This window comes from Haliotis rufescens, unplaced genomic scaffold, assembly GCF_023055435.1.
Source record: "Haliotis rufescens isolate VD_foot unplaced genomic scaffold, xgHalRufe1.0.p SCAF_7, whole genome shotgun sequence".
NCBI lineage: Eukaryota > Metazoa > Mollusca > Gastropoda > Lepetellida > Haliotidae > Haliotis > Haliotis rufescens.
The window spans coordinates 13650979-13672410 of NW_025964361.1; the positions used below are offsets into that span (position 1 = coordinate 13650979).

The window sequence follows — 21432 nt, forward strand, 5'->3', positions numbered from 1 at the left end:
TCAGTTCTTGTTAGGTTTGATGCGCTTTAGTTCTCCACCGGTCTTAATTCTTTTGAAGATAAACAAGCAGAGCAGGAGGAGGAACTCTCCGAGTTCTGTGAGAGTCAGGATGCTGGCTCCGAGACAGATGCCCATCTGACCTCCCAGGTTTCCTGCCAAAAGAACCAACTCTTCCTTTACATATGACTAGAGTGTGGAATTAATTAAATTAAATGTTTGATATAAAGTATACTTGATATCACCCAATCAGTATCAAAATCAACATCAGGCTCAATATGTATTGCTCTGGTGACTGCACAAGGACGGGTGGTACAATGGTCGAGTGGTCACAATCCATTTTGGAGATGGCCATCCCCTAGCCATCTTTTTGTCGTGAGTTCAAGCAGTTTATGATCGTCGTGAACTCCAACTTACAATTGCACATAACATGTACAGCATAGTACCAATTCTATTACTACCAGTTACTTAATATACTTTATAATTGAATTTTGTACAACATATTTCAACAAGTACATAATTTTATGTGTATCTGAACAGGAGATTTCAAAATTGCAAATAAAATGTAACAAAATGGCAAAGAAAACATTAAATCAATTTTACTTTGCTAATACCAGTAGCTCTAACTTTCTATGCCTGGGTGATCACGTACCTGTCATGGTCTCTGTAGTGTACTGGGGGATTTGTTCAGTTACCTGGAGCATGAGGTTTTCATAGTAGATTCTGATTTCCAAATAGTTGTCTCTGAAGTTGGAAAATGGGCACTAGTGACGCGTTGTCGGTAAATTAAAACCTAATGATTGAATGAACACGACATGTATAACCAAGAACAAAATTTGTAGTAATGCAATGCATGCATCATAGCTAGAAATACATTCTCGAGATGAGAATATGCATTGCACAAATTCTTACCCATCAACATAAAATTATTTAATCTTTATTTCGCTATTTGATTTCAAAGTTCAAAATTTATACACATTCTCAATTTTGTTATAAATCTCCTTTAGAACTAATTTAAGTCTGAGAAAGATAGTTACTGATAGTTACCTATATTTACTCAGATAAGGACGACGTCGTTATACAAACCTCATGAAGGCTTCGTCCACGGGGACACCGAGGTCAATTATGTACTGTATTGAGACGTTGGATGGAAATTTAGAAGATGACACCTTTGTCTCGTATGTATCAAAGGTACATGGGATTCGACAACCACATTCTGTATGTACATCTGGGTCTTGCGAGATGGAACCTTCAAGGAAAAGGAACCACACCGTTACTGTTTAAGCCTAAGATCCTTTACATTAGATTATACACATAGACAGCTTAAGCTTTAAAACCACAAATGTTAACAGAAAAGAAACTGGTGATAAGAAATATTTATTAAAATGTTCACGGGAGCATGGAACTTTATATAATTACTAAGGCAGTGAGAACCAGCAACAGGAATCAGAATTAATGTAGTAATTGAAACTAACGCCGTTGGATGTCGATATTAATAGCGTTCTTACCAAATGTTGGCTCATAACAAGTGTTAGCTTCAATAATAGAGCATATCTTTCCCATGGTTCCTGAAAACAGCATTAAAGGGTCAATTGTTTTAATGATACTCTACACATTTTCACACATATAATGTACATACATTTACACACATATAAAAGGTCAACGCCAGAAAATAATCAGTCGATTTTCTGTCGAAACAGATTCCATTGGGAGTAAAAAGTAAACTGTTGTATGAATGGAGAATGGATCACTGAAAATCAGTGATGACACCAGGTGTTCGCAAAAAGGGACTACAGTTAAAACAGATTCACCTTAATGTCATGTAAAAAGTACATCTTAATACACGGCATTTTGGATGACTTCTAAAATGTAAAACACAGATATTATGTGGTGACTCTCAGTTGAAACAACGGCAGATAATATTTGATGATATTTTACGACGGTAACGGGCATCAATAAGCAGATAAACCTACTTTGTTTGAAATTTGTGGTCGTCTAACTGAAGATTCGATGCATACTACTTTAACCTGGAACCGAGAGCTAATCTACAGGTAGACGACCTCATTTTTTAAAACACAGTAGGTTTTCCCCTTAAATGTAATAACCCCTGGGAACACCTTTTTAAATTCCAAAAAGGGGTGACAAAAGTATCAAATATTAGCCAAAATTAATTCAAAATGAGATACTTATATTATTATACTTTAAAAGATGTCAAATAAAAGATAGATGTTTTAATTTCATTGCATCTTGTTTTTCATAGCATGGACTTAACCCAAGTCGTTTCTTGGAAATGGAAATGAACATGGCATTTCCTATTGTGGGGTTATAGAAATAGTAATATATAACTCTGAACTAAATTATTTCTTCAAAACGCGTTTTCAAAAACAGTTTAGTTATTTTGAATGTGTATTTTTGTATCGGTTGGTAACTCCTTGTACAAGTTCTAAATTGATTCCTCTCCAATCCGAAATTACACGCGGCTGAGCCTGACTTTCTCGTCACCACGCCAATGGAGCCTGGGGGCCAACCTGAAATAATGTTTAAATACAGCCGTATCTGAAGACGAGCCCTGTCATAGAAGTTCGTGCATGTTTTGCTTAAATGTAATTAAATGAAGGAGCAGGACAGGCATTGTACTAATTGCATATATTTTTGGTTTCGTGTGGTTTAAATCATGTTGAAGAGGTGTTTTTTCGACACAGATCGTATTGCGGGAGAGGTCAACTTGACGTCAACTTCCCGCCTTCCAAATCCTTACATCCAACTGGATGTTCTACTGATTTATTCTTTCTAAATAAAATTTCAACCAAAGAATCCGAAAAAGGCTCACCGTGACTCGCTGCGTCCATGCACAATTTATTTTTTATTTTTTACGAAGCATCACCTCGAAGACATTGTTCGCATCAATTATATTCTTGGCTCTTTATCATGTTGAATTGACGATGATAGCGGTGATTTGTTAATAATATGTTGTCACGTATAACGTTTTAATGCTTTTACACGAAGATGTACCTAAAATGAACGTTATCATTTGTATGCAAACGAGATGCCTTTGTCTTATTAATCAAACCAGTCAGAGATAAGGTCCAGGGCGTCACAATCGTCGCCAAACCATCCCAAAATATTACAATTTCAAACGTTACCACTTTAGAAAGGTTATGGGCAGCCATTTTTATATTTATTGATATGAGGACTATCAATGTATTAATACTCATTGTTTTTATTTCAAAAGGCTTAATTTAGAGATCTCTCAATATTCGTTTTTACCTCACTGATAACAAAATCAAACATTAATCATTCTTCATGTCAGAATAAATAACACACAGCCGCCAGGACCCGTGAGGATCCGGGGTAGAACAGGTCTTCAGAAACCCATGCTTGTCGTAAAAGGCGACTATGCTTGTCGTAAGAGGCCACCATGCTTGTCGTAAGAGGCGACTAACGGGATCGGGTGGTCAGACTCACTGACTTGGGTGATGCATGACATCGATGCGTGGCTCGATGTTCATGATATTAATCACTGGATTGTCTGGTCCAAATTCGATTATTTGCAGACCGCCGTCATATAGCTGGTATATTGCTGAGTGCGGTGTTCAACAACAAGCCAACCAACCAACCACAGCCTCCAATTCGGATCGAGGCTAGATGGGCGAATGAGGGAATTGCTACATCAAGCCAGTATTAAGTATTCCATTCATCGCCTGTTGATAGCACGTACTATGATCAGAGTAAAAAGCCCGATAATTGTCGAAGACGTCGTTTGCTTCAGTTTGAATGAAAGATGTTTATCAAGAATCTGAATAAAAACATGAACTCGGTCAACATGTGTGTCATGTTATTGCAACATGATATTGGAAGGATAATGTTAATAATGGTAAAATATGAGTACTCGCCCGTTAGCGCTCACCATCATACGAAGGCTTGACACATCCGCACTTGTTAAAAGTAATCCTTGTAAAGCATTCCTGGAGACAGGTTTCATACGTGTAGATGTCGTGATATTCCAGAGTGTTATTGAACGTCGGAGACAAAGTGTCCACACATGTCTTATTCTCGAAGGATGTATAGGGTGCAGGTAGGTATTTGAACTGGTCAAAAGAAAAGGAATGCCAATAATAAAAAATAAATAACCGGAACAGTGCCACTCATGATATGCATTTGTTGCTAATGTGATGTCTGGTAATCTTCTATTCTGTTCATTGTGGTGAACGTTACCCATTTCGTTATTTTTCAATTTGGAAATTACTGGCATTTACGAAAGAAATTAGTCGTCTGTACTTTAAGGGTCAAATGCCAATAAGATTGGTTTCGTCGTAGCAAAGTTGTACATGGTGATGAGGTGTTCAGATGTGTTCAGATGTACAAGAAGCTTGGATTAAAACAGACGAGCTGCACGTTCTTTTCACGAATGGTTTTCGTCAATGAAATGCATCTTGGCCAAACGGTCTTATATATTTAACTCACTGAGAAGTTCTACTATGTCCAACAATTCCAGGCGTAGTTTATGTAAATGTTTCAACTTGGGTGCCGTCTTGCATTTAGTACAAAATGTAAATGCATATAACTACAAACAGTATTGAACTCAATAGAAATGTACATTCAGTCAGTACACGTTGACAATCAAATCGAATCAGAGTGATGCACCAGTTACGGGAATACTAACACTTTGTATTACTAACCGTAGATCTTTTCACGGCTGCGTACGTAGATGTACCCGGAGCTGCCAAAAACGAAGATGTCGCAACGTCTGGGTGGATGCGGGGGTCGTGCAGGATCACCTAGGCATACATGAAAAAAAATAAACGACAAACCTATATCACAAAAAGCAACAATCTCAAAAGAACATGAATGTGAGCACTTCACGCCAGGCCCCAAAAGAGCCGTGTCGGAATAGGTCTTCAGCAACCCATGCCTGCCGTAAGAGCCGACTGACGGGATTGGGTGGTCAGGCTCACTGCCTTGGTTGATGCATCTCATCGTATCCTAATTGCGTGGATCGGTGATCATGATATCAATCACTGGATTGTCTGGTACAGACGTGATTACTTACAGACCGCCGTTATATGGCAGCAATAATGCCGAGTGCAACGTTAACCAACCGACCAACAAACAAACTTCATGACACGATGACATTATTTTCAGGCGAATAGTTAATTTCCCACGTGCCCATATCTTTGATTGACATCCCAAAGAAATAACAGTGGACCCTCTGTGCTGCATACCATCGTGTACATACCCTCAGTCCAGCTGCCATCTGTGAACCAAGCACATATATATCATGATGGATGTTTGCAAATATGATGAGGTTATTATCGAAGCCTGTCACTCTCACTTTGGCAACATCAGAAGCATTCCAATTGAATGTTGTGCAGTGACCGATGTTGGTCACAACCGGCTTTAAAGCTGCCAAACACCAGGAACCTTTCATAATGCATAAATTGAGCATTTGGCTTGGTTTCATGAGTATCTTCTTCCACCAGTCCAGACTTTGCCCCTCAGAGAAGGTAGAACCGTATCCTGGATCACTCCAATTGATTGCACCATTAAAACTCCCAAGCAAGCTGACCCCATTGAAATATTTCTCCAAGTAGGGATCAGCTTCTTTGACCGCAGTCAGGTTGAAAGGACTCTGGTTGCAGAAGGTGATGGCTGGAAAGGGAAGCTCCTCTCGGACTTCCACCTTCGTATTGGTGATAACTGGGTATCTGTAGTAGCTCATCAGCTCTTGTGTTATGTTATAGGACATGTAGGCAGACATCAGCAACACTGCAAAGGTCCACCAGATACTGCCAAAGGAAATGAGGGACTAAGGGTGAGTTGGGAGTGAATTGAAATCTTGACCTAGTATAGCATTATTCCAGCAATATGTGTACTGAGGGACAAACAGAATTGGCTTGATACATCTACTCATATCGAGCGAGGAAAGAGCTTGCAGATAAGTTGAACTCGAAGTGCAACCTAACTCTGGTACATTCACCTTGATTACCTTTACTCGACCCTTAATTACTATGTCCCTATTACCAACATGAGCCATATTTCAAGATTGTATGTTGAATAAATGTTTACGTATGTAGCCATGCTCCTGATTATAAAATCATAACATCCCGAATCTGAAGAACAAGAAATATGAAATCGGTACTAGGCATTAACATATGCGCACGTAGATACTGCCATAGCAAAGACATATCTGGTCAGATTAAAAAAGAAAAAGCTAAACATCGGAGGTTGCATGTCTCCCTGCCTATTTTGATCGACCACACGTCCCACATCACAATCTGGTAAAACATAGGCAAACAAACACTTGTTTAATCCTGAATTTGTCATAGCGACCAAGTGGCTCACCATCGTAGCCTAATATTCCTCCTCGACACAAGCTTATTTACTCCGTGGAATCCCGTACTCTGTGCAAAATTATCCCACAAGCTCCCAATGTTTTCATCCTCGTTCCCGGATGACAAAGTTGATTTGGTTTCGTCACTGGATACTACATGTGCAATTGCTGCCATGTCATTCGAAACCTAACTTGAATTACCAAATAACTGTTCCACATGCAAGGGTCTTGTACACTTGGGCAGTGGACAATATCACTGTCACACTGTCAGCCCCTGTGTAGCTGACTGCCTACAGCATTATACGACTGTAAACGAATGAATAATATCATACATTATGTCCATGTATAGCTGACCCATGTAGATTGTCTCTGTTTCTGATCCTTATCACTGTATAATCAACTCAGTCGTTTATCTTTTTGAGCCGATGCGCATAGTATCACCTCTGTTAAACATTCAGTCAATACCACACTAATGGGACTGAGACCCGTGAGTTGTCTGAATGTTTTTTTCTGTGTATTTTGCTTTTCATACATGCCATACATTGACGCGAATATTGACAAAATCACAATGATGACAAACCTATCAGGACCACTTACACCGGCATTGTCACGTTTGCTTTTGTGCTCGCTATTCAATCAAAGGCTAACTTGTGTAGCGTTAGATAGTACCGTATGTCACCCTCTCTATACCATTACACGGAAACGCTGTGTAATTTCCACACATACACTGCGCATTGCATTATGACTATTATCCACTGGGATAGAGGATGTACCTGCGTTGCAATGGGCTTAGAGATCGTTATTCAATAAAAGGGGCGGCGGGGTAGCATAGTATTTAAGAGGTTCGCTCGTCACGCCGAAGACCCGGTTTCGATTCTCAACTTTGGTTCAATATGTGAAGCCCATTACTTGTGTCCCCCGCCGTGATACTGCAAGAATATTGCTAAAAGCGGCGAAAAATCATACTCAGTCAGTAAACAATGAACTTTAAAAAAACGTCATCTGTGACAGTTAATGTGCCCTTTGTTGTAGATTGGTGTTTGTAGGTGAGACACAACAGGAATTAACTACAAGAGTCAACCAGCACAGATTAGGCATCGACTGAAATGTTTCCTTTTGTGTCCACCCACAATTTAATTCTGCACAATCATTTGCATGAAGGTTCCTAGAACAACTACACTCTCAACCTAATAGCCTTTAATGCAGTCGTCGTTGTAGATAATCAGAGAAAATCATTGGATTCGACAGGAGCCATGGTCACAAGAAAGAATGAAGACCTACAGGTATCTGATTTGGAAGATTTGTTGCCTCTCTTCGGGAACTCTTTGGACAGCACAAAAGCAAGAAAAACACTATAATATGTGTCGCTGAAAGAAATCAAACGACTTCGGCAAACATTTATCTACATGTCCAATTTCATTTTCCTGTACGTCTACCATCCCGTTCAATTCCACTGCTTGTGTCTGCCATAAACTCCGATACAAGGGGGAGGGTGTGTGTGCGTGCGTGCGTGCGTGCGTGCGTGTGTGTGCGTGCGTGCGTGCGTGTGCGTGCGTGTGTGTGCGTGCGTGCGTGCGTGCGTGTGTGCGTGTGCGTGCGTGCGTGTGTGTGTGTGCGTGCGTGTGTGTCCGTGCGTGTGTGTGCGTGCGTGCGTGTGTGTGTGTGTGCGTGCGTGTGTGTGTGTGTGTGCGTGTGTGTGCGTGTGTGCGTGCGTGTGTGCGTGCGTATGCGTGCGTGCGTGTGTGTGTGTGTGTGCTTGCGTGTGTGTGTGTGCGTGCGTGTGCGTGCGTGTGTGTGTGTGCGTGCGTGTGTGTGCGTGTGTGTGTGTGTGCGTCAGAATATACGCTCACCGTTTTTTCGCGAACACATGGTATCATCACCATGTGACAGTGATTCACATACACGTACGTAGGCTTATGCTGTAGACCAAATCGTATTATGAACTCTGAGGAACGGGATTTGTCGTTTCTTTAATATGTCATTTCATTGCTGGATTGGCAAAGTCATCGATTTCATGTGTACACAATAATAGGAGATAAATACATATGATTACAGTGTGCTTTTGCCTCTGAGTGAACATAATCTGCAAAGTAATTGTTAACGCCAGTCGCGTGTCGCTAATTGGAACTAATTTCACCAATTTGTAATCTCTATAAACACTCATGCAATGCATGGTGCTGGTGTGGCAGAGTGCATTGTGTTTACACTCGCCTCAAAGGCTACCGATTCTCATTCGGGATTGGAGGGACTTTTGTGCAAGTTCTGATGAAACACTAAATATGGTATTTCGAAATCTTATTGGAATTGAAATTGACTTTTTAGCATGTTGTCGTTTTCAATTTTGTAACTTAACGATGGTATATATATACAAACGTCCAGCGTAAACAAACACGTGCTATTAGTGTTATTACGCACATGTAATTAACGCATAAGGGAGTACCCTATAAATAGTATCTAGACTAATTTAAGAAAACTGAAGCTATCCATATTCTAATTTTGGTGTCATTATGTTCATGCTTTAATTTCATTATAGCTGATGGATAAACGATGCACTCCTCGGGAACTTGGAGAAGGTAACTTGCCACAGTTCCGTGAGTACATTTTGTAAAGGGGATTCAGCTTAATTATATAAACTCGGTAATTCATCGACACTGAAATATGTTTTTAAAAAATTGCATCAAGACAAAGCCAAAACGTTTTACCGAACCGTATTGGAATTTGTTATTTCTGTTTGATTGTATGACCAATATGTTTCAACGGTAAAACACATAAATACAGGAGCCTTGATCAGTTGATGCAGCTTGCCTGTTCGAGCGTATGTTTGTCTGATAGTTATGAGTGGGACTTTAATGTCTCAAGATAAGGTGACGTAAAGCTTTACATTTGCATGTCTGTTTCCACCCACAACTAAGCATACAATGACGCTAAACATGCAAATCATTGATGACAAATGATTATGAAGAAGATAACATCAATTCTACCATGAATTGTGGCAATAATCGATTATGACTTGTAAATCAGATGTTTAAAAATCACAACATATATCCACCTCTGATTGAAATGACAGCTTCATTGTTGTTGGAGACAATGGTAGACAAAGTACCTCTGTCGCAATCCTTGGGGGGAGGTATTTTGAAATATTTATCTTAGCAATTATAGGTTATAAATTGCAGAGTTGCTGTTTCTACACTATCCACAGTGTGTGTTGCAATACACTTAGTTGACAGCAATTAAGTGATGTGACGTCATGAATCAATATTTGAAACCTGACGCTGCACTTTTGGTATCTCTTTCAGTTAGAGAATATATATACAGAGCTCTGTAGCAACACACGTAACTCGCTCACATTTTACAGACCGTCCTATTTTACTCATTGTAGCCACGCCTAACCTTTGTTGATCAAGGTCCTAAACTTGCAAGTGTAAGAACGAAAAAGGGCTAGATACATCAGAACATGCCTCATACGAGTACATTTCTTACCATTATTCACAAAAAAAAATCAAACTTAAAACAATGTCGTTTCTAGTGGCCCCAAAAGGCAGTTATGCTCTCTCGTTCTTAAAAATAAAGTTGTTGACAGGGGTTTTGTTCCTCTACCCAGACATGACGTGTCCATGTAACTGCTGGGTGTCCTCCCATTAGTTAGACGTCCCAATAGTTAGACAGCTTATAAACAACACTTTAAACGGTTGAGTGCACACTAATCCTTTTGCTTGTTACCTCAGACTTTAAAATGGAATAGTCCAGATAAGATCTGAAAAACAAAGCAAAGCAGCTTTAAAAAGATACTTTAATAGTATACTTAACATTTAATGACACTTTACATTTTATGCCTGCGTCTGTGTGGTTTCTTCTCGCGCTCTTTTAGGAAGATTGCTGACAAAGTTCACTCTGGTTTCATCTTCAGGCGGATGGTTATGTTCCGACTGACTGTGAAGAAAGTCACCGCCAGTCGTACATTTCCCATTGCACGTCTTGACGACACATCTCCAATGTGTGCAGGTTTGCCTCTCGCGGTTTCTGTTGTAAATATATTCATCTAATATCAACTGCTCACTTCCACGCCGAATGAGTAGATAATCTAAACTCGACTCCTTCAACTGATCATACAGTAAGACAATTAAGCTACTCCATAGTTTACATAGTTAATCACATGCCTATTGAACCTGTGCTGAGAGTAAGGTTAATTAATGAAATTGTAACATATATACTCCCTAAACTGTGAGTCCCCTATCCCTACTCAGAACTTTAATCTAATTAGGACTGATCCATTACACCTGTAGGTATACTCCCTCTTTGCCTAAATAAAAATGTCTAACAATTGGGACGTCTAACTAATGGGACGTCTAACTAATGGGATATAACCAACTGCTGTGCGCCGTTTGTGTTCGATACCTATGCGAAGGAGGTATCTACTACAAACGTCCCATCCGACTTATGGGCCCCTGTCTTCATCTGGAGGGTTACTCTCCGAGCTTGTAATATATACAATATATCATGTGTTATATGAGATTATATTTGTCACACCCTGATATGACAACAACTGGTACCACTTTATCTGTATTTTCCTTCTGGCAACATATGCCGAATCCGATGACCGCGACAATGTCTTTCCGCAGATTGATGCAAATCTAGATTATGTCTCTCCTTATAAATTCACACCACGCAGACAATCCGTAAATCCTCGCTGTTCGTTTATTCCATAATGAAGATGTCGAGCTCAGCATGGACAGACTGCTGTCAAGCATGGCCTAATATTTTAATAGTTTCCGAGATTATTATGGAAAGACTGCTGTCAAGCATGGCCTCATATTTGAATAGTTTCCGAGCTTATTATGGAAAGACTGCTGTAAAGCATGGCCTCATATTTATATCGTTGCCGTGCTCATCATGGACAGACTGCTGTCAAGCAAGGCCTGATATTTGAATAGTTGCCATGATCAGCACTAACAGACTGCTGTCAAGCATGGCCTCATATTTAAATAGTTTCCGAGCTTATTATGGAAAGACTGCTGTAAAGCATGGCCTCATATTTATATCGTTGCCGTGCTCATCATGGACAGACTGCTGTCAAGCAAGGCCTCATATTTGAATACTTTCCGAGATTATTATGGAAAGACTGCTGTCAAACGTGGCGTCATATTTGAATAGTTTCCGAGATTATTATGGACAGACTGCTGTCAAGCATGGCCTCATATTTGAATACTTTCCGAGCTTATTATGGACAAATTGCTGTCAAGCATGGCCTCATATTTTAATAGTTTCCGAGCTTATTATGGAAATACTGCTGTCAAGCATGGCCTCATATTTAAATAGTTGTCTGGCTCAACATGTTAAGACTGCTGTCAAACATGGCCTCTTATTTGAATACTTTCCGAGCTTATTATGGAAAGACTGCTGTCAAGCAGGACCTCATATTTGAATTGTTGCCATGCTCAGCATGGACAGACTGCTGTCAAGCATGGCCTCATATTTGAATAGTTGCCGGCTCAGCATGTAAAGACTGCTGTCAAGCATGGCCTCATATTTGAATAGTTTTCGAGCTTATTATGGACAGACTGCTGTCAAGCATGGCCTCATAGATATATAGTTGCCACGCTCAGTATGTAAAGACTGCTGTCAAGCATGGCCTCATATTTAAATAGTTGCCGGGCTAAGCATGTAAAGACTGCTATCAAGCATGGCCTCTTATTTGAATACTTTCAGAGCTTATTTTGGAAAGACTGTCGTCAAGCATAGCCTCTTATTTGAATAGTTGCCGGGCTCAGCATGGACAGACTGCTGTCAAGCATGGCCTCATATTTGAATAGTTGCCGGGCTCAGCATGTAAAGACTATTGTCAAGCATGGCCTCTTATTTGAATACTTATCGAGCTTCATATGGAAAGACTGCCGTCAAGCATGGCCTCATATTTGAATAGTTGCCATGCTCAGCATGGACAAACTGCTGTCAAGCATGGCCTCATGTTTGAATAGTTGCCGGGCTCAGCATGTAAAGATTGCTGTCAAGCATGGCCTCATGTTTGAATAGTTTCCGAGCTCAAAGTGGAAAGACTGCTGTCGAGCATGACTTCATATTTGTATAGTTGATGGGCTCAGTACGGAAGTCTGTTGTCAAACATGGCCTCATGTTTGTTGGTTCCCGCGCTAAGAATTGATTCCCAAAAAGTTTATTACCGGTCAGTTGCCGGGCTCAACATGTAAAGACTGCTGTCAAACATGGCCTCTTATTTGAATACTTTCCGAGCTTATTATGGAAAGACTGCTGTCAAGCATGACCTCATATTTGAATTGTTGCCATGCTCAACATGGACAGACTGCTGTCAAGCATGGCCTCATGTTTGAATAGTTTCCGAGCTCAAAGTGGAAAGACTGCTGTCGAGCATGACTTCATATTTGTATAGTTGATTGGCTCAGTACGGAAAGTCTGTTGTCAAACATGGCCTCCTGTTTGTTGGTTCCCGCGCTAAGAATGGATTCCAAAAACGTTTATTACAGGTCAGGTTTTTCTTAATGATAATTACGCTACAGTAATAGTTCGTATGCCTTTGCGCATAAGTATAAGTAGATTAATTAGATACAATCTAGACTTTACATAAATTAAGAGCCTAACTTAAAAAGAATGATTGACTGTAAATTAATAAGCGTCTTGTAGATTTTTTACAAGACTCTTATTATTTGTGAGAGTTTACTTTTTTAATAAATCTATTTCAAACATAAACTCTTTAAAAATTTCCGTTGGGAGGGGACCTAAATCATGTTCCCTCCTGCAACCCGTTACAATTATTGTGGATTTATTTACACTAGAACTCCTCATGGCAAATATTTGATATTTGAAGGAGTGAGTGAGTTGGGTTTAACGCCGCTTTGAACAGTAGGAGAGCTTAATGTGGGAGAAAGCCCGAAGTGATGCAGGTCTCAGACGTTAACCACTGCGGTGAAACCCACGAGCACGGTGCTTACAAACCTAGAAACATAATCGGGGCGAACCGGGATTCGAACCCACGCTGCACAGCGAATAGCGGCGCCTTAGACGACGGGGCCACCTTTGCCCCCGATTTTGGAAGGATATCATGATCAACATCCTCGAATGGTTTCTGTTTGTTTTTGGTGAACATGTTACTTTCCGTTCAAGTCCTTGTTTCAAGTGCCACCGGTGGCACAGGACACATTTTCATGAACCCCTGGTATCATCACAATGTGATACAGATTCACTGAAACATGTTCTTGGGCAAAGGGAAACTCGAATCCGAGTGCACAAACATCAAATACAACACAGAGAACTACGTGTGCCGGGAACATTTATATTGCTTCCTTTTTATAAAATGTCTACAACAGACAAACTGACAAGATGTCTAAAAGAACGATAATTTATTTTTAAATTCAATCCTTCATTAAATAGTACATAAATATAACATCGAAACTTCATTCTCCTCGATTTTAGGAATGAAACATGTTGGAGAACGCGTATTCAGCGTTGTTTTGTATTAGTTGTAAATATTGCAGCTGTATACCGAGATTTCGTATGCGTTGGTATTTCCACCTACCTTGTCATACGTAAGTTGTTCATCAACTCTTCTTTGTCATTACAAACATGCATGTAAAGTTAATCACGTCACAAGGGGGCAACATGGCATCGGAGTGACGCAAACTCATACTGAGGTTTCATACGTTTCATCGGTAGTAGTGAGTGAACGTTATTGTATTTATATCACGGTGATATGGGAGGAAAGCTCGAATGATGCTTGTCTAAAATGTTTAATACCTTGTGGAAACACACGAGCATGAGTGCCGAACAGAGAAAGACGAGCAGGCGGCCTATTAAAACCCATTAAAGTCTTTTATAGGTAACGGCTGATCAAGTCAATTAGGATTTACAACATCCCCACAAAGAGTGACTTTCACACAGTTACACACCCGACAATTCACTAAAAATAAAATCTACTTTATCCAACAGCAGTTGAAGTGCCGCCAAATCGGTTATTTGATTGAATCAGTAAACTGTATATGATGGTAAACAATACGCACGTGTCATGTTGACTTTGAATTGAGTCATACGGTTTGTGTGGGCATAATAAAGTTTGCTTTTAATCAATCCGATGTTTGCATGTAAATTGTATACCATTCATTACCAAGTCATCAATAGGCACTGATGTTAGCTCATGGCATACAAACCCTCTGGTGCACTGTATGATTCCCACTGTATAATACGCTTGTGTTTATCTCTTAACACAAAGAAGATATCAAACTTGACTATAGATGACATTTAATAGTGCAGTTCATCATTATTGATGGATCGTGTTATTCTTTGGTTCCATAGAAAGATGTCTTCTTGACATCAGGCTGTTTCAGTTCTTGGTGGGTTTGATGCGCTTACGTTTTCCACCACTCCGAAGTTTCTTGAAGATGGACATGCAGAGTGTAAGGACGAACTCTCCCAGCTCCGTGATTGTCAGGATGCTGGCTCCCAGACAGATGCCCATTTGACCTCCCAGGTTACCTGGCAACAAGACCAACCCCTCATTTTTCAGATGAATTAATTGTGGATATGAGGAATTATATGTTTAATATATACTACACTTGAAATCAGTAAATTACATCAAGAACGATGTGAAGCCCAATGGTCCATAACGCCCAAATGCATTATTGTGATGTCAATTCCACAGCCATGTCAGGGTTGGGTTCAATGATTTTTTTAACCATGGCCACCATATCTGCGATCGATTGTTTCACAAATGTGGTGAACGTTTTGTGTGGGCTTCGATCTCTCGTTAGGCTGACAGGGTATACTTTATTGTTTATTTATTTTACCTTCATCATCGATGCTTCAATGCAATAAGTCACGTACCTATGATGGTCTCTGTAGTGTATTGGGGGCTTTGTTCAGTTACCTGGAGCATGAGGTTTTCGTAGTAGATTCTGATTTCCAAAATATTATCTCTGAAAAAGGACACGTCATCAGTTCATCAGATAATTATAATCTTACCATTGACTGGACGCAACGTATACAACCATGATCGTATCACACGAACAAAGTGTTTTTAAACCAATTGAGGCAATGTAGCGATACCTAATTAATATACTATCGATTCAATCTTTATTCTGCTGGAGCCTTATAGACGCATCTTCATAATTGGTCTGAACATGCCCATTGACCGTTATACAAGAAATTTCCTTTCTTTAGATCTGAAAAAGACAACCCTACCTCTAGTGTCCTATATTCAATCAGATAATGCAGACTTGATTGTACAAACCTGATGAAGGCTTCGTCCTCACCGAAACCGAGGTCAATTATGTACTGTATTAAAACGTTGGATGGATACTTAGAAAATGACACCTTTGTCTCGTATGTATCAAAGGTACATGGGACTTGACAACCACATTCAGTATGTACATCTGGGTTTTGGGAGATGGAAGCTGCAATGTTAAAGAAAGGACGGACAACTTTGCCGTTAAATCCGAACAATCTTGATAATAATAGAAATCAATGAAAAACAAAAGATTTTCCGACAAGTATGTATATATGAAATTTATATAAAACTTTTCAAGCATAATGGAACATTAATCAAACAGAGAACTAGCAACTGAAACCGGAATTGATGTTGTAAATATAAACGGAGCTGTTAGATGTCGACGACGTTAATAGTGTTCTTACCATATGTTGGAGCATAGCAAGTGTAAACTTCAATGATAGAACATATCTTTCCAATGGTTCCTGAAAAAGCAGTTGATATAAGTGGCATATTTGTATTGTTAGTATCGTAAAAATGTATTGACAAACACGTTTTTGAAACTACTTTTACTGCTTCTACATGTACATGTCCGAGCATCAGTGTTTTTTTAAGTTACAGTTACATTGTACTTCATTTAATATAATACACCATTTGGCCAGATTTGCCCCCCTGTAATTCTCAATGCGCAGTGCTTTGACTGAAATGCGTTTTAAAACGGCATTAAACCCAACTCACATTACATACGTAACGCAGATACGGCTTTTTGCCATGTCTATGTGTTGTGGCAGGGGTAATTAAAAATGCCTAACTTGAAGTCGTGTGTCTGATATTTTACTACTGTAACTTTCCTCAACAAATAACACATAACCTTTTATTTTGGATCGTGGCTAATTGCAATGGACAATTGAGGTAATGCCGTTTTGAGCCACAATCAAGAATGACATTGCCTTATCAAGGGGATGTTGAACACTTCCACTTCCTGTTTTGATTTACTGAAGTTTATCAAGAACCTAAAACATAATAACAACTCCCATAATCATGTTTTTTATATTACTGCACGCAAATGCCAGAAGGAAATCAGTGCTTACCATCATCCGAAGGCTTGACACACCCGCACTTGTTAAAGGTAATCCTTGTAAAGCATTCCTGGAGACAGGTTTCATACGTGTAGATGTCGTGATATTCCAGAGTGTTATTGAACGTCGGAGACAAAGTGTCCACACATGTCCTATTATCGAAGGATTTGTAGGGTGCAGGTAGGTATTTGAACTGGTCAAAAGAAAATAATACAATGCCATTTATATTGTACATGTATTGTGCAAGTGATGAACTGATACTATCCTATGATGGTTGTGGTCAACGTTACCCACTTGCTTGTTTTGTCTCTGGCTTCCACAGGTAGTCACTGGCATTCCAGACAAATAATGATTCCTCGTCTTCAAAACTTCTTCGTTGACACAGGTCAATATCATCAGTTTTAACATTCTTAACCTTGCAATCAATTAATCTCTCCTTTCATTTCGTATGAAGCCGAGGGACCCACGTACAAAGCATAAAGACAGTTTCAGACATTTTGACATATTTTAGCAAAGCAGTGTTTATGACAAATTACTTATCAATGTAAAGTTTAGAAATATATCTTCCGTATGTCATAACAGACTAGCCGTTCAAATTGAAAGTGAAATTTAACTTCATTTGATCACATATAGTGCATAATCAAATTGCCTCTGCACTTCATCGCGTCTATCAGTATTTTATTATACCAGGGTAGTGCACCAATCCTCAACAATGTTATTCTGCACTTTGCAACTGTCGATTTCATAGTTACAATACAATATCGTGCGTATTGTAACCGACTGAACATCTCTAGATGGACAATTGGGAATTTCTACAAATATTGATTGCTTTTGGCATTCCCTTATGCTGATATTCTTGTCATTTAACTGCATGTATATATGTTTTTGGTTCCAACTCCTTGGGCTTCCCATACTAAGCCAAATCCATAAGTGAACTAAATATGTTTAACACAGTGCATCAATGCTTTTCGACAAACAAGGTTTAGTTTATTCAACATAATATGACATTGTTTAAGATGTCTGTCTTTGGAATATCCACCAGTTGAAACTAATATCTAACAAGCCGTGACAAAGAATCAATATAAATATAGTTTTTAACACATTCTGCCAGACCAGCAAAAGCGATAAATTATACCAAAAACATATTTATCGAATCTTACATGTCTCCAAATAAGCATTAATCATCTGCATACATTATATGGCAACACATACAACTCCACAAAAGCAGGGTTAATAATTGTTTCGCAGTCACCACAGTTTGCCACTTCTGTGTATACCTGGCCTACAAAGAATGCAAGTAGTAAGGAACTCAAATTAAAGCATTGACGTGGCCCGCTAAAAAATTCAAAATACTCAGAATGCACCTTGATAATTTAAACTTGCTTGGTTTGGGGATCTTCATCTTTATAATATTAAACAGACATTAATATATATGTAAACTGAGTCATGTGCTTTGCGGAAAAAAACACAAGAAGAAATATCCCCACCCTTGATTTGGCTCAATACATTTGAATAACACTGTCAGTGGTGAAATATCGCGTACAAAAAAACACCTTGCCACTTTGGGTGCAAATATATTAATTCTACAACATATTTCAAACGCTAATTTAAAATACAAATAATAACTTTGCACAATTATCCATGAGAGAAATCCCAAGATAATTTTTTACATCATGAATGTTACCATTGTAATGTAAAGGGAATATAATTCTTCAGGGTCACTGTTCTGGTACATTAAAATGCAATTTAACAGTGTACACAACTGAAGACAGTGAATAAGGTTATTATGCTTTCACATATCCGGTGGTATAATATCTGGGCCAGGGCGTGTGTTGCGCTAAAGATCACGGTGTGGAAAGAGAACTTATATCCCAATTCAAAGTGTTTTAACATCATCATTCGCTGAAAGTTGTTTTTTTATGTGCTGCAGTGTATTCATTTGTAAACATAACCCAGTCATCGTCAATAATGAATCCATGTTGAACAATCAATAAAGGCATCATATTAATTGAAGGGCTGCTACAATATTCAACATAAGACTGGAAAGATTTTGCCCTATTACTTCAAACCAACATGAAATGTTTGTTGTTTCTGTACACTACTCCTCTTTTCCGTGGCGATACACTTCTCTGAACGTATTTAGAGCCTTATGAAACTGTTCCAAATGCTGAACATCACCAGATATTCTACAGTCATCTAAATGCTCATATTAATGAGTTCTGAAACTCTCACAGAACTTTTCAAACCATGCACATTTATTATTATACTTATTATCATTTACAAAAGAAGTCATGCCACATATAGATTTATAGTAGTGATGTTATCATCCTCGTTTGTATTAGTTTTGTAATAACCACACATTAATTCACAAACAGCTGAAAAGTCAGATTCAATACGAGTTTGAACATTGAAATCTGCAACGAAATTTAACAAGTCAGTAGAGTACGTAGCACTCGTATTGCAAAAGAAGTGAAAACACCAAAGGTGTCTTTGTGTAAACTGCCATGATCCGTATTCCATAGCTACAGGATAGGTGCATACGCTTTTTGCATGTGTGATTTATCTCTGAATCTCTTGATGAACGTGGACGTTAAAAGGTATCGATGACGTTGTTAATATCGTTCAGTTCAGTCGTGGATTCATTATTGTAAGGTATTACATATTATGTAAGAAGCTCGATCAGTTCTTGTGTTCAAGTCACCGCATATTATAATATCGGACTCGTCATATCTAGATTTAAGATCTTGTATGGCAATGTCTAGGTATTTAATACCTCTCCTATCATTGGTGGAACATACTGCAGAAGGACACTGGCTGAATATCTTCAAACACAAATATGACATCCCTGTGAGAGTCTACGTCAGGGAACGTGACATTTTGCAGAGTGTTACGAATCATGTGGTTAAATTGTCAGATTTATCATGATATGTGACAGTGAGTTTTTCGGATATCCCGCAAATGGTCTGAAATGTCATTGCTATTGAAAACCACAGTCAACGGGAAACGCGTGTCCTACATGCATATCTCAGAAGGAATATTTTGGAAGGAAATCCACCGTGGACATGTTACAATGACCAACAACTCCACGTTCACAGTGTAGTACATGTCAAAGTTGAGACAGTTAAGAGAATATTAACAACAGTGTATTACCTACCGTAGATCTTTTCACGGCTGCGTACGTGGATGTTCCCGGAGCTGCCACAAACGATGATGTCGCAACGTCTGGGTGGATACGGGGGTCGTGCAGGATCACCTTCGCAAACATGAAGTTACATTTGTAAGTTTGTTTTAACTTTATGTGAGGCATTTAGAGGTTCGAGTGCTAAGTAAAGATAAGATATATGAATGAACAACTTCTTTAAAAAATGTGGAGACACAAAGGATACCAAATGTAATTATAACCTGTTTATAATAACTAAATGACACAATGTGATGAAACAACGTTTCGTAAGAAAATATCTTTCACAGAACCGCCCTGCTGCATACTATCGTGTACATACCCTCAGCCCAGCTGCCATCTGTGAACCAATGACATATTCATTATGGAAGATGTCTGCAAATATGATGAGGTTATTATCGAAGCCTGTCACTCTCACTTTGGCAACATCAGAAGCATTCCAATTGAATGTTGTGCAGTGACCCATGTTGGTCACAACCGGCTTTAAAGCTGCCAAACACCTGGAACCTTTCATAATGCATAAATTGAGCATTTGGCTTGGTTTCATGAGTATCTTCTTCCACCAGTCCAGACTTTGCCCCTCAGAGAAGGTAGTACCGTATCCTGGATCACTCCAATTGATTGCATCATTAAAACTCCCAAGCAGGCTGACCCCATTGAAATATTTCTCCAAGTAGGGATCAGCTTCTTTGACCGCAGTCAGGTTGAAAGGACTCTGGTTGCAGAAGGTGATGGCTGGAAAGGGAAGCTCTTGTCGGACTTCCACCTTCGTGTTGGTGATCACTGGGTATCTGTAGTAGTTCATCAGCTCTTGCGTTATGTTATAGGACATGTAGGCAGACATCAGCAACACTGCAAAGGTCCACCAGATGCTGCCAAAGGAAATGAGGGACTGAGGGTGAGTTGGGAGTGAATTGAAATCTTTACCGAGTTTAGCATCATTCCAGCAATATGTGTACGGAGGGACAAACAGAATTTGCTTCATACATGCGAGGAAAGAGCTTGCAAACAAATTGAACGTAGCTCTGGTACATTCACCTTGAGTACCTTCGTAACTCGACCCTTAATTACAATGTCAATATTACCCACTTGAGCCATATTTCAAGATTGTATGTTGAATAAATGTTTACGTATGTAGCCATGCTCGTTTTTATAAAATCATTACATCCCCATTTCTCTGTTTATCGACCACATAACATTCTTTGAACTGATTAACCATTATTACATGCATTTAAAAACTTGTTTGATCCCGAATTTGTTTTCACGACCAAATGACTCACCATCGTAGCTTAAAGGTCCGCATTGACATAATCTTATTAACTCCATGGAATCCCGTACTCTGTGCGAAGTCATCCCACAAGTTTCCAATGTTTTTATCATCATTTTCGGATGACCAAGCGAGTTTCGTTTTAACACTAGATACATCATGTACACTTGCCGCCATTTTACGCCAAATCTAATCGCGATAAACAAATAACTGTTCCACATGCAGTGGTATTTTACATTTATAAAATATAACCGTCACAGCTCTAAATCCCATGTATAGTTGACTGTCTACAGCTATTCGTATGTGTAAACGTATGTAGGGTGTCTGTTTCTGATATTTGTCCTTGTATTA

The 21432-nt window shown here is 39.2% G+C and overlaps 2 protein-coding genes across 2 annotated transcripts; both read right to left on the reverse strand.

Annotated features, from left to right (window-relative positions):
* Positions 1-5743, reverse strand: LOC124141909 (acid-sensing ion channel 4-B-like). Its single transcript, XM_046510102.2, has 7 exons — positions 5234-5743; positions 4677-4775; positions 3905-4085; positions 1506-1565; positions 1084-1246; positions 650-741; positions 1-152 (listed from the first exon to the last, which is right to left on the reverse strand). The coding sequence occupies exons 1-7, from the start codon at positions 5741-5743 to the stop codon at positions 1-3; spliced, it is 1257 nt and encodes a 418-aa protein (XP_046366058.2).
* An 8932-nt stretch (positions 5744-14675) lies between these two features.
* Positions 14676-20810, reverse strand: LOC124141908 (acid-sensing ion channel 4-B-like). The gene is made up of 5 exons (XM_046510101.2): positions 20137-20810; positions 19791-19889; positions 15582-15625; positions 15176-15267; positions 14676-14827 (listed from the first exon to the last, which is right to left on the reverse strand). The coding sequence occupies exons 1-5, from the start codon at positions 20797-20799 to the stop codon at positions 14676-14678; spliced, it is 1050 nt and encodes a 349-aa protein (XP_046366057.2). The 5' UTR covers positions 20800-20810.
* Positions 20811-21432: the final 622 nt, after the last annotated feature.

Excerpts from the sequence above, each read along its gene's own strand:
- LOC124141909 (XM_046510102.2), bottom strand. The coding sequence starts at position 5,743 with ATGTCCTATAACATAACACAAGAGCTGATGAGCTACTACAGATACCCA. Across the intron at positions 1,566-3,904 it reads TGTCAAGCCTTCGTATGATG|GAACCATGGGAAAGATATGC; the intron begins GTGAGCGCTAAC and ends TGCTGTTTTCAG. Across the intron at positions 1,247-1,505 it reads TTGTTATGAGCCAACATTTG|GTTCCATCTCGCAAGACCCA; the intron begins GTAAGAACGCTA and ends TTTTCCTTGAAG.
- LOC124141908 (XM_046510101.2), bottom strand. The coding sequence starts at position 20,799 with ATGAAGCAAATTCTGTTTGTCCCTCCGTACACATATTGCTGGAATGAT. Across the intron at positions 15,626-19,790 it reads CAGCCGTGAAAAGATCTACG|TACATAATTGACCTCGGTTT; the intron begins GTAGGTAATACA and ends GTTTTAATACAG. Across the intron at positions 14,828-15,175 it reads CACTACAGAGACCATCATAG|GTAACCTGGGAGGTCAAATG; the intron begins GTACGTGACTTA and ends TCTTGTTGCCAG.